Source organism: Mauremys mutica, chromosome 19, assembly GCF_020497125.1.
Source record: "Mauremys mutica isolate MM-2020 ecotype Southern chromosome 19, ASM2049712v1, whole genome shotgun sequence".
Taxonomy (NCBI): Eukaryota; Metazoa; Chordata; order Testudines; family Geoemydidae; genus Mauremys; species Mauremys mutica.
The window spans coordinates 9423788-9436905 of record NC_059090.1 but is presented as its reverse complement, the minus strand read 5'-3'; the positions used below and the strand labels follow the sequence as shown (position 1 = coordinate 9436905).

Below are 13118 nucleotides of genomic sequence, written 5' to 3'. Positions count from 1 at the left end.
TACTGAATACTATCCATTAAAAAGGCTCCACCGTCTTTCAACAATTTATTTTGTTTCTCTTTGTCTTATTTATACTTATGCACCATTCTTTTTCACTTATTCCCCCTCTGCAATGAGGTGTGTACTAATTCCACATATCCAATACTGTATGCTTTCTTAAGACATTAAGACATCTTTAGTATTTTTCATGCATAATTTAAGTTTTCACAAACTTGTCATCACACAGAGATAAAACTGCTCTGTCTACTATTTGACATGACATTAAAAACACCGAACCCCGTAACTTTTGAAGTTAAGAAAAGCTCCTACAATTTAGTTGTCAATGTTATTGATCCAGCACTGAAAAATAAAATTCAGTGTGTCCACAGAACAAGAGGAGCATAAGCAGCCGAGCAAGATTCCTGCACCCTGTCCTAACAATGTTCCAAAGTAAGCATTGCCTCAATTTACGGATTAAAAAATTGAAGTAGGGATATTAGTGACTTGCTCAAAAACCAACAAAGAATTCAGAGTTCAAATTAGGAGTTCCAGTCTTCCAAACTGGGTGCTCAGACCACCATCCCTCTCCCATTCTATGTGAAATGTTTATTAGAACACAGTCTACCAACTTATTTAATATGGGACACCAAACTACCACCAGGTGCTAGTGTCTTTTGGTCAATCCCTAGGACTGAAATTTAAGCCTTAGGAGTGAAAGACTTAATATATCCCCTGAGCTCTCCAGTTTGAATCTCTCCCAACTTCGTTGTTTTTTACATCTTAAATAACTTTGTCCCAATGAAATCCTGAAAAGTTATTACAAAAAGAAATTATTGAACATGAATGCCAACCTTACTATATGCATGTGACTGGACTGCAGTCAAACATCAGTGAAATACTGTAATCTGTATTGATAAAAACAACCAGCTCCTGAAGACATATGAAGCAGGGGAACTGGAAAGGCAACAAATGACCTTACTATCAGCGAGAGAGGAGAATGATGTGAAGAAGGGGGAGGGATAGCTCAGTGGTTTGAGCATTGGCCTGCTAAACCCAGGGTTGTGAGTTCAATCCTTGAGGAGGTCACTTAGGGTTCTAGGGCAAAAATTGGTCCTGCTAGTGAAGGCAGGGGACTGGAATCGATGACCTTTCGAGGTCCCTTCCAGTTCTAGGAGATTGGTATATCTCCAATTATTATTACCTAAGATACTGTAGGGAGATGATAGCAGATCCTGTCAATTTTTTTCATTAAGAGTTTGTGAGAACTTACATAGACAGGCGGGAGGCAATCAAAAGTAACAAATAAGCAGCTGAGAACCAAATGAAGCTAGAGAAGCAGGGCTGTTTGGAAACATTTTTAAAAAAATGCGCAGCAGAGGAAGTTTGTGTGGTCATGGGATTTTATCCAAAGGAACAGAAATGGAAGAAGCAGAAGTTGAGGATGTGCCAGCGTTAGAAAGACAGGCCTTGTCATAATGAGAATGGGGCGAAGTGGAAGGGATGGGGAAACAAGAGGGGAGGAATTCTACAAAAGAGTCAATGGAGGAGAAAGCAGGAGACACAGGAGCTATGGACTGCACTGGAGGTTGCAAGAGGGCTGGGAAACAGCAGTTGCACTGTTTGAAGGAGATGAAGCAGTGGTTGGAGAGAGAGAATGAGGAAATGAAGGTCAAAGTGACTGGTCATTTGGTCAGTGAGAGTAGATCCAGGACTGAAGGTCACACGAGGTGGGGTGAAGCTGAGCTAACAGGTCTGACAGGACATTAATATGGAATCTGAAGTTGCCAAGGGTAAAGGTGAGAAATTGTGAAGAGTGGAAACTGATAGCCAAGAGTCTATGGCTATGTTTACGTTGGCCCGCAGTTTGGACTACAGGGGTGCAAATAGCAGTGAGCGATGCACTGTAACTCCCCCGTGTAGATGATGTGGGTGAGAACTAAAAGGTTCCTACTTAATGTAGCCCTCTTCAAACAGGACTACACTAAAGTCTGTCAGTGACAAAGCTAGATTTTGAGGAACTGCCTTGTGTACCTGGAATAATGGCTACTGAGCTAATAGTACTAGTCTCTGCAAGTTTCTCTTTGTATAAATAGCATATGTGTCATATAACCTTAGTCTTGGTATGGTCAGTAAAGCATGATGGTGAATTATGACTGGAAGCAGCATAAGTGGCAGCGCAAAGAAGACAGTGGGAAAAGACAATAAGAGTCAGAATATTGTTCAAAGGAGAAGACTGGGGCTGGAAGTGGCTGGACAAGGAGAGAAGCTGTGAAGATGTGACCCACCTTATGTAGATGGCAAACTTTTTGGAGAAGGAAGCAGGTCTTAATGAAACTTGTGAAATTACTATGCAAACTAGCAAAACCATACAAATATAGATAATAAATGTGGCACTTCATGTATATTTTCTCTGTGTATATTGATCAACAGTAGACTTCAGTTTCCAGGGCTGACAAGAATTAAATATACGTTTTAAAGGTGAAGTAATATATACCTTTTTTGCTTTTTCTTTTTTTTTTACTGAAAGATAAGAACTGAATGTCCATAGTTTGTTGGTTCTTTTGACATCAAAATCAATGAAGAAACAGGTTTCCAAGGACTCAATTCTGCTTCCAGTCATAATTCACCATCATGCTTTACTGACCATACCAAGACTAAGGTTATATGACACATATGCTATTTATACAAAGAGAAACTTGCAGAGACTAGTACTATTAGCTCAGTAGCCATTATTTCAGGTACTCAAGGCAGTTCTCTAATTGTGTTTCATAATTCTTGTTCACAGAAATACTAGACCTTTGGATTCCAAGATACCCTCCTTAAATATAGAGTTCAGTATTTATAGTGTCTGTTATTTCAACTTTATTATCTTAGATTGATTAGAAGACTGCATACTACTCAAGTTCTGCTTATCAATGCTATCAGCCTTATGCTTGAGGATTTCAGTAACTGCAAAATCAAATACAATTTTGTAATAGAATTGTAACATTAGTTTTCTTGATTCATATTATTCTATTAAAGAAACCTGAATGTAGTACAAATAAGTAAAACCATTATTGTAACTTAAGAAATCACTTAATGTTTTTAAAAACGTATTTAAAAGCAAATAAATAAAATAAATAAATAAATACAGGAAACCATCACCTAGGCAGTCAGAAGAGACAGAATAAGCCAGCATGTTTGTTTGTTTTAAATTCTCCACTGTTCACAATAGCTATTAGAAGTTTAAAAATAAGATTCCTTTCAGCAGCAAATCTGGTTTTAGCTATATAAAAACATCAATTCCACACTGGTAGGGTAAGATGGCAAAATTTGCACTGTTGCTACCCATACTGTACCTTTCCGGTGAATCCACTGTAGTCTATGGGTATGTCCGCGGAGCCCAAACAGACCCCCCGCAAACCCTCACACCGCAGCAGTGAGTCTCAGAGCCCAGTCAACTGACTTGGGCTTGTGCTAATGTGATAAAAACAGCAGTATAGATATCCGGGCTCAGGCTAGAGCCCAGGCTCTGAGACCCACCTCACCGCATTTCAGAGCCCGGAGTTCAGCCCAAGTCACAACATCTACATAGGTATTTTTAAGCTCCATAGTGCAGGCCCCATGAGCCCAAATAAGTTGACTCAGGCTCTGAGACTTGTTGCCACATTGTGTTTTTGCTGTATAGACATACCCTACAAATTAAAAAATGCACATAAAACCCATTAATTTCCAGAAGCAGGATTTTTTTATTGGCAATGAAGCATTAGGTTTAAAATCAGACCTGGACTGAGGACACTCCCATTCAGGTTAGAGACTCAGGTTTAGGTGCTCAATAGGTTGACCATGTTCTCTTAAATTAGATAAGTTGATACTTTGTGAGAAAAATATGGTGGCTTCACTCACAATACAAAAAACTGGTATACAAACAGAATTACCTGGTATTCTCAATACTGCACATACACCACTACCTCAATATAATGCCACCCAATCTAACACGAATTTGGATATAACGCGGTAAAGCAGTGCTCCAGGAGGGCAGGGCGGCGCACTCCAGTGGATCAAAGCAACTTCAATATAACATGGTTTCACCTATAACACGGTAAGATTTTTTGGCTCCCAAGGACAGCGTTATATCGAGGTAGAGGTGTACCTTATTCCTACAAGAGAAAGACTAGAAGCCAAATCATTCCCTTTGCAAGTGGAGGGGATTAATCTGGAAGATCCTGAAAGGTGCCAAGAAAGAGGTCAGTAATGGCACTTCTGCAGCAACATCTTTCACCTTCTTCTGATGCCACTGAAGCCACTCTGACTGGTCTTTCATAGGGATCTGATCCTGTGGGTAGAAGGATGTGGAGGCTGGCTGCTCTCCACAGTTCTGTACCTTCCTCCAATTCCATTGTGAATTAGCTAGATCATTCTGATTCTGTCAACATTACTTATCCACTTTCTCCCTTTGTGCTGAGAATCCACCCCACCTAATGGGGAAAGGACCAGCATCTTGGGACACCAGCCAACAGGGAAGCAGAATACCTACTAAAGCTGTGCTGCTGTCAGAGGTAGTTAGGGAAGGGGTAGCCAGGAAGCAGTATAGAACAAAAGAATATCTGTATTTAGAAGTTTTCTAAGGGTAAAAGAGAGATTCAATCTATGTGGTGGGTCAACGCATACTGTATTTTGCCTTCAGGCCACCAGACAAGCTAATTATTAAGAATTTAAAGAACAGGGTCACACTGTCTTACAAAATAAAGATAGGTTTGCCTAAGAATTCTAGAGCTGGCAATATGCATATTCAGGGTGTTTACTTCTCTTCAAAGAACAATAGATTCCCTTTTAGCAGCTAAACACAAAGCCTATGTACTGCATTGATCAAAGAAGTGTACAGCTATTAAAAGACACATGCACTTTAGAACTTTTTATGTTATTATGCAAAAAATACTTGATCACTTCAGTCTATTACACTATATCATGAAAAGTGGAAAGATTTTTTTCAAGAAAATCCCAATCATTCGGAAATTACTGTCCAACAAAAGGAAAAGGTTTAAAACTGACAAGGTTGTTCTGTTATCTCTCTAACTCAGAATTATTCTTTAGAATCCAAACTCAGGCTCCTGTCCTTTATCCCATTTGAGCGACACCAAAGTGTCAGTGCTAATCTCACCTCTCATTTTTAAAAGGTTGGTTTCTAGCTCTTTTCCTTTAAGTGACAGCCTTGAAAATGTAACCGATTATTAGGGCTTAAAGTATTGCACTGATTTTTCCATGGGTTATTCAGAGATCCCCACTTTCAGTGACTTATGTCCGGCCTTTGGGATCTGTGGAAGCTATAGCCACAAGTTTCTAATTTTTTTGAGGGGGGGGGGGCCCAAATTGGTTTGTCAGTGTGGAGGACAGCACTGCTACTGATGGTACTAATGTCACTACAGCAAGATCTCTCACAACCTACATCCTGCAGCTGAGCAGGTTCCTCTAACCAGAGTCAATGTAATCTCAGTCTGGCCACAAGGAAAGAGACAGTGTATCTAGCGGATTAAGCACAGAAGCAAGTGATTCCACTCCTGCATTCTAATCCTGGCTGCTGAAATTACAATTTCAGTCAGTCATACTGAATGGAAAGTTTTCCCTTATCAGGGAATACTATCAACAGAAGCAGTCTGAGAAACATCAATTTCATTTGCTGTTGAACTTAAAAAAAAAAAGTGTAAGGCATTTATACAAATAATTAAAACACTAACATTAAGCAGTCTTAAAGGGGACTCCTATGTATCAATATTCTATATAATAGTACAGTTGAACCCTGTTATGTCGCCGGCCTAGGGGTTTGCCAAAAAGCGTCGAGATAACCGATGATCGAGATAAACCCCTATCCACCCCCCCACCCCTGAACTCTCCTGCCTTCTCTCCAACACCCCCTCCCTGCCCCCTTACCGCGGTGCTTGCACGTGGCAGGATCCGGCGAAGCGGGACGGGGAAGCGGGGCCGGGCGGCCGTGGACGGGGACCCGGAGCCGGGCAGCCAAAGAAGCGGGACCCGGTAAGCGGGCCGGGCGGCAGGCGAAGCGGGACCGGGTAAGCGGGGCGGGCGGCAGGCGAAGCGGGGACCAGGTATGCGGGGCCGGGCGGGCGGGGCCGGGCAGGGACCGGGTATGCGGGGCCGGGCGGGCGGCGAAGCAGAGCCGGGCGGGCGGCGAAGCGGGGACCGGCGAAGCGGAGCCGGGCGGGCGGGCGGCAGGCGAAGCGGGGACCAGGTATGCGGGGCCGGGCGGGGCCGGGCAGGGACCGGGTATGCGGGGCCGGGCGGGCGGGGACGGGCAGGGACCGGGTATGCGGGGCCGGGCGGGCGGGGACGGGCAGGGACCGGGTATGCGGAGCCGGGCAGGCGGGGTGGGGCAGGGACCGGGTATGCGGGGCCGGGCGGGCGGCGAAGCGGAGCCGGGCGGACGGCGAAGCGGGGACCGGCGAAGCGGAGCCGGGCGGGCGGGCGGCAGGCGAAGCGGGGACCAGGGCTGCGGGGCCGGGCGGGCGGGGACGGGCAGGGACCGGGTATGCGGGGGCGCTCGGGCGGCGAAGCGCGGACGGGCGGGCGGCGAAGCAGAGCCGGGCGGGCGGCGAAGCGGGGACCGGCGAAGCGGAGCCGGGCGGGCGGGCGGCAGGCGAAGCGGGGACCAGGTATGCGGGGCCGGGCAGGGCCGGGCAGGGACCGGGTATGCGGGGACGGGCGGGCGGGGACGGGCAGGGACCGGGTATGCGGGGCTGGGCGGGCGGGGACGGGCAGGGACCGGGTATGCGGGGCCGGGCGGGCGGCGAAGCGGAGCCGGGCGGACGGCGAAGCGGGGACCGGCGAAGCGGAGCCGGGTGGGCGGGCGGCAGGCGAAGCGGGGACCAGGTATGCGGGGCCGGGCGGGGCCGGGCAGGGACCGGGTATGCGTGGCCGGGCGGGCGGGGATGGGCAGGGACCGGGTCTGCGGGGGCGGGCGGGCGGCGAAGCGGAGCCGGGCGGACGGGCGGGCGGCGAAGCGGGGACCAGCGAAGCGGAGCCGGGCGGGCGGGCGGCAGGCGAAGCGGGGACCAGGTATGCGGGGCCGGGCGGGGCCGGGCAGGGACCGGGTATGGGGGGCTGGGCGGCTGGGGACACGGTGGGTCGGGGACGCGGGGAGCCGGGCGGCTGGGGACGCGGGGAGCGGGCGGCTGGGGACGCGGGGAGCGGGCGGCTGGGGACGCGGGGAGCGGGCGGCTGGGGAACCGCGCGGCTGGAGAGCCGGGGAGCGGGTGGCTGGGGACATGGTGGGTCGGGGACGCGGGGAGCCGGGCTCGAGATATTAGGGTTCGGCGAATCGACATAACGGATGAGAAACCCATAAGACAAAGAGGGAGTTTGGCGGTTCCACTTGTAAAACGTCGACTTAATAGGATTGGCAAGTTAACCGAGGTTGAGATAAATGGGTTCGACTGTACTTTCTTCAAAGCATCTTACAGACATGAATATTGTTAGAGCCTAAGTATTCAAACAGAAAAAAAGCTATTTCTGAAATTTTTGTTTAGTGACTGGTAGCCTGCTTTTCAGAGGTGATCAGCATCTGAATGAAGTCAAAATGAGTGCTGGATGCTCAAACAAATAACAAACCAACAAGGCATTGATTTATTATCATTCCTGTCACACAGTTCAACAATCTATACAGCAGTACAGACATTCATTAATACTTCACAATACCTTGACCAAGAAAAGCACAAACCTACCTGTAGAGCAGGTTCAAATCATTAACTAAAGACTCACCTGACAGCACACTGCACAAAGCAACACTGGCAGCCAATTTAGCCTTTTTGTGATTGCTATCACATGGAAACTTTATTAGCCTGCACAAAAGAATTAAAGAGGTAATTCAACTTCTCTGCTAAGACAAATTACAAAGAGCAGAGATTTGACATCCACTCTTTTCTTATTTACCCTTTTCTTCTAGCTATTCAACTTGTCTTCTTCTTGGACGCATTTCTTTATCCCACAATATTCTCTGAACTCGTAAACAAACTACTCATATGTTGCCCCTAAATACGGTTTTTAAAATGCAGTTTCCAAGAGAGTCTTTAGACTTTTCTGAACGCCACAACATGAGTGTCTTTCTTTTGTGTGTACAAAAGATGTAAAACAGCCGCTTGCAAAGAATATTACTAAGGATCAAAAGCTGGGAATTTTCCCTGAAAGAAAAAAAAATACACTTCTCCTGTATTGTCAAATACACCAAAGCATTAAGCTATCTTAGACCAATAAAGTTTGACAGCCCTTCCAAACAGCACATTCAATGTAACTGAATAAAATACTAAATAATTCCTTCCTCCAACATTTTTCCTCATGTTAAAAAATAATGGAGAAGTTGTACGTGACTCATCTTTCAGTGGACTATTTAAAAATAAAACAGGCAAGTTGTTGAGACCAACAGCATAGCAATCAGAGTGGAGAAAATATAGGGAATGATCCTTCTGTTGCTAAAGAATGAAGAGGGAGAGCAAGCCTGTTTTCCAGCTCTGACTACTACAGTACAAAGCAATCACTTCTAGGATCTATCCATCTAGCCACAGCTTTTTCTTACAAGTGCTTAGTTTTTACCTGTCCTCATCTTCCAGCAGTTGGAGAAAAACAAAGGAGACAAGTTTGCATCTCATAAGAGTGAGCACTGATCAAATTATCAAATCACCAAAGCTTCATACACCTTTATTGTCACCACAGATTAATATTGCTCAGAAGCAACACAACAGTAGATATAGGACTGACACACCACCACCTTTCCTCATACAGAAGCAGCAAGCATTTGCACAGAGCATAGGTCTGCTGAACACCCCCAACAGGCCACTCTGAAAAAGCAAAAACAGCAATCATAATAATGAGTTGGTAGATCTTATAATAAAAGGAAAGACTTAAGAGAAACACTGCCGCTTTTCATCCCCAGAGAATACACAGTGAAACCCGTACTAACAGCCACCTCTAACTGGAAATATCCCTAGTCTTCAACCACTTAAAAAAATCCCCATTAATTTTATATATCATTTTACACTCACACACACACACACACACAACATTACTGTTATTATGTAACAGATTTTGAAAGGGCCCAATAATGCAGGTTTCAAACTGTTTTTCTTGATTATTTACACACAAGGAATGTGAGAATGTTAGTATCTACCCATTTTCACAAGCACTCCTAGGACAGCAACTTGACTGCAGAAAATGTAGCCCACCCCACACAACTCAAGAACAGATAAAATAATTTTGCCACACAACTCCGCCTGAATAGGTAAACACCCACACCCACCCCTCACAAGAACAAAAATCCTGAAGTATGCCATTCACCTTGAAGAGGGGGAAAATGCAAATACTCTCATCTTACACATATCTTCCTCCAGAGTCTGCCACATTAGTTAAACTTTGACCAGGTAAACTGACCCACCCCTCCCCACAGGATAAGGTCCTTCTTGCATAAGCAGACACCCACCCCCACCCCCAGTAAAATATAATCCCCTAGATACACACCACCATAAATTGGTAGTTACTCTCTTCTGTGAAAATCCTTGCACAGGTTAAGTGCCCTGCTGCCAAGATAAGTGGCTCCCTATGGTGTCTGTCCATCCATAAATCCCACCAAATATCCACCCTTCAGAACAATGTCCACACAGTCTTTTATTCCTCCCCCATAACCCTCCTGTCCAGTTAAACTGATAACCAACCTCAAGATAGCCATCTCCATACAGGGTCTCTCCCATTCCACTCCATGCTTTTCCTGCACAGAAAGACATTTCCCTGAAATGTCTGTCACTCCCTCTCCCAAACCAGACACATAACCCACTCCACGTAAATTTCCAGACAAAGTCTATCACAAATTCTCAATTCTCCAGGCAATTCTTCCTGTTCCCATGTCCAGGTAAATACCGCCCTGTCTCCCTGCAGTAAGTGTCATTCCCCACCCGGAAATGCCTGCCCAAGTAACCTGCTTCCCACCTTTGCCCCTCCGTATAACACAAGAACTAGGGATCACCCAATGGAAACTAATAGGCAGCAGGTTTAAAATAAACATAAAGAAGTACTTCTTCACACAGCAGTGTCAACCTGTGGAACTCATTGCAATGGGATGTTGTGAAGGCCAAGAGTTTAACTGGGTTCAAAAAAGAAGTTGACCAGTTCACGGAGAATAGGCCTTATCAATAGTTATTAGCCAAGGTGGTCAGTGACGCAACCTCATGCTCTGGGTGCCCTTCCTACAGAGTTGGTCATCCACACATACACTATCCCCTTGGCAACGTAAATGCCCCACACAGAATAAGCATCATCCTGCAGGGTCTGTGATTAACTAGGCAGGGGTTCCTGATTGGTAAACAACCCTTTGCTGGACAAGCATCATCCTGTGGTGTGCTGTCACTTCCCCTATACATTCTTGCCCTGGTAAGCATCTCCCTGCAAGACCTGGCACCTCCTACCCCCATGTCCAGGTACATCACCCCTTTCCCTTGATAAGCATCACCCTGAAAGGTCTCTTACTCTTACCTCATGCACAAGTATGCAGGCGAGAGTAGATCACCTCTTCATCAGAATAAACAGCCTCCATACACAGCCCTGCCCAGGTAACCTTGCTCTCAGAATAAATATCTCCATGCACAGCTTGTCACACTCCTCCCCCAGGTAAATGTTCTCCCCTCTCGACCAGCTCTCTCAGGGCCTGTTGCCTCTGACACCACAGGGAAATGCCCCCTCCCCTCACTAGCATCTCCCTAGGACCTGTCACCCCTCATCCCAGGGAAATGCCCCCCCGCACTAGCCTGTCACCCTCTCCCGTCCCCTGCATTAGCATCTCCCTAGGCCCTGTCACCCCCCATTCCAGGAAATGCCCCCCCCCGCACTAGCCTGTCACCCTCTCCCCTCTCCTGCACTAGCATCTCCCTAGGCCCTGTCACCCCCCATTCTGGGAAATGCCCCCCCACACACTAGCATCTCCCCAGGGCCTGTCACCCCCCATCCCGGGAAATGCCCCCCCACTAGCCTGCTTCCCCCCCCCCGCACTAGCCTCTCTCCAGGGCCTGTCACCCCCCCCCGGGAAATGCCCCCCCACTAGCCTGCTTCCCCCCCCCCCGCACTAGCCTCTCCCCAGGGCTTGTCACTCGAGCCCCGACACACCCCCCCCCGCTGCTCGGCCCCTGCCCCCACTCTCCACGCCCCCTTGGCCGGTGCGGCTCCCCAGGCAAGCCCGGGGCTCCGCAGGCCGCGCCCGCCCCACCCCGCCTCGGGAGCGCGGCCGGCCGAGAGGTTCCTTTACCGTCTGCGTGCGGCGCAGCCCCGGGCTGGGCCATGGCTCCGCCGGCGTCCCCCGCTCCCCTCAGGCAGCGGCGCTGGGGCTGAAACCGCTACGCCAGGAGCCGCTGCGAAAGACGGGAGCTGCCGGGCTGGGCCTCCGCCTCCTCCGCCTCATCCTGACAGCGGGCAGGGGGCGGGCGGAGCGGCGCGCAGGCGCCGGCCCGGGAGACCACGGGACCCGCGCGGGGCTGGGCCGGGGCGGTGGGCCGAGGCCGAGCGGCGGCTGGAGGGGAGGGAGAAGAGGGGATACGGGCCCCCCCGCCCCGGGATCAAGTGGAGGAAGGGCGCTTGGGGAAGAGCGACAGCAGGAAGGGGAGATGGGGCAGCTGCTGGGGTGGAGCTGAGACCATCAGGCTGCGGGGCCCTTGTCCAATTCTGTGACCATCAGTAATATTCTGGGATCCTGGTCTGTGGCCTCACTTGAAGGGCCGCGGGTGAGGAAGCCCCTCCAATGAGCCCATTCCACCGCATCCTACCCTTGGCACCATTCTCCTGAAGTATCAGGTGCTGGGTACTTCAAGGATACGACAGGATTTGATGGCCTGATCCTGGGCCCTGTACTTCACCTGCCAAATTTCCACTAGCTTTTGCCTTTGTCATTCATTTATGATGTAGGTTTCTCACTTTGTCAAGCAACAAAATTAAAATAAACCCAAACATTCTAACATGTACTAATATACAATCTGACCTATTAGTTCTGGTATCACTAGAGAATCAAGTGTCTGGGATTTATTTGAAATCCAAAATGGAGTCACGATATAAATCCCTGTTACTCCTTTAAAACTTGCCCTAGACACCCAGGGCCAAAGTACTGCTAGCATAAGTGGGCACAACTCAAAAGGGTTCTGCCAAAAGGATTGCCTTTACTAATACATTAGACTTCATTGCAGTCCCGTCAATTACACCCAGGCTGAATTTGGCCTAAATACTTGATGCATCGACTTTGGCAAGCCATGTCCTGCCAATAAAGTGATCGAAAATTTAATTGAATTTCAAAATCCCAAAAAGAGGAGAAACACCCTCATAGATCCCACAGCTTTGGACTGAGGACATGGGGAAGACAGAGAGGGGAAAACCATATGAAGGTCCTGAACTGCAGACGAAGGTGAATAGTGCAGCATACTGTATTCAGCAAATTATGGAAACCACAAAAAATATGTAGAGGAAGAGAAGGAAAACACATTCTAAATGCTAGGAAGTTATTTTAAAAGAATATTGTGATCAAACAGAACAAACTAACCTATTCTATAGTATGACACAAGGTCTGGTGCTCAGAGGACATGGATTGGGACTATATAACTTCATTTCTTTTCTGCATCTCCACATTAACATATTTTATACTATTCACTGCCTAGAGTGGGCTATTCCACATATATGTATACTGGCCACTAATCCAGCTTCACAAACAGATGTGAAAATATACCTACTGAAACCACCCATCCCTTTGGCAACCTACTCCTGCCTCACCTTTAGCAACTCTTTCTTCCCACAGCAAGTTTTGTCCCAGAATGCTTCTTTCTGCCCTTCCTCTCCCATTTGATCATGAGCTCCTTTCACCTTACCTTATTGAAGACAGGAGAATGCAGCCCGCACAAATAGAACCATATTTTCAAAATTGCTCAGCTGTTGTTTAGGCACCTAAATAAAAGGCCAGATTTTACAAATATTTGACACAGTGAGCACTGAGTTCTTTTGAAAATCTGGACCTGATTGTGGGTGCTGAGCACTTTAAAATTTGGTCTCACATATCTCAAGGTAGGCACCCAAAAATGGCATAATTCCCATTGACTTAATTGGTGTAGGCTCAGACTCTTAAGGAATCACTC

At 47.5% G+C, this 13118-nt stretch overlaps 1 protein-coding gene across 5 annotated transcripts in view; it reads right to left on the bottom strand.

Annotated features, from left to right (window-relative positions):
* Nucleotides 1-12870, bottom strand: part of RABEP1 (rabaptin, RAB GTPase binding effector protein 1) — a 78531-nt gene extending 65661 nt beyond the window's left edge. The window contains exon 1 of one of the 5 annotated variants that reach the window (XM_044993338.1): nt 12855-12870. Coding sequence is in view for 3 of the 5 variants with exons in the window: in XM_044993335.1 (XP_044849270.1) it covers nt 11255-11288 (34 nt within the window). In the remaining 2 variants the exon portion in view is untranslated. Of the gene's footprint in view, nt 1-10488; nt 10505-11254; nt 11468-12854 lie in introns of those variants that run through there. The other 4 variants (XM_044993335.1, XM_044993334.1, XM_044993337.1 and 1 more) reach the window with 4 other exon arrangements.
* Nucleotides 12871-13118: the final 248 nt, after the last annotated feature.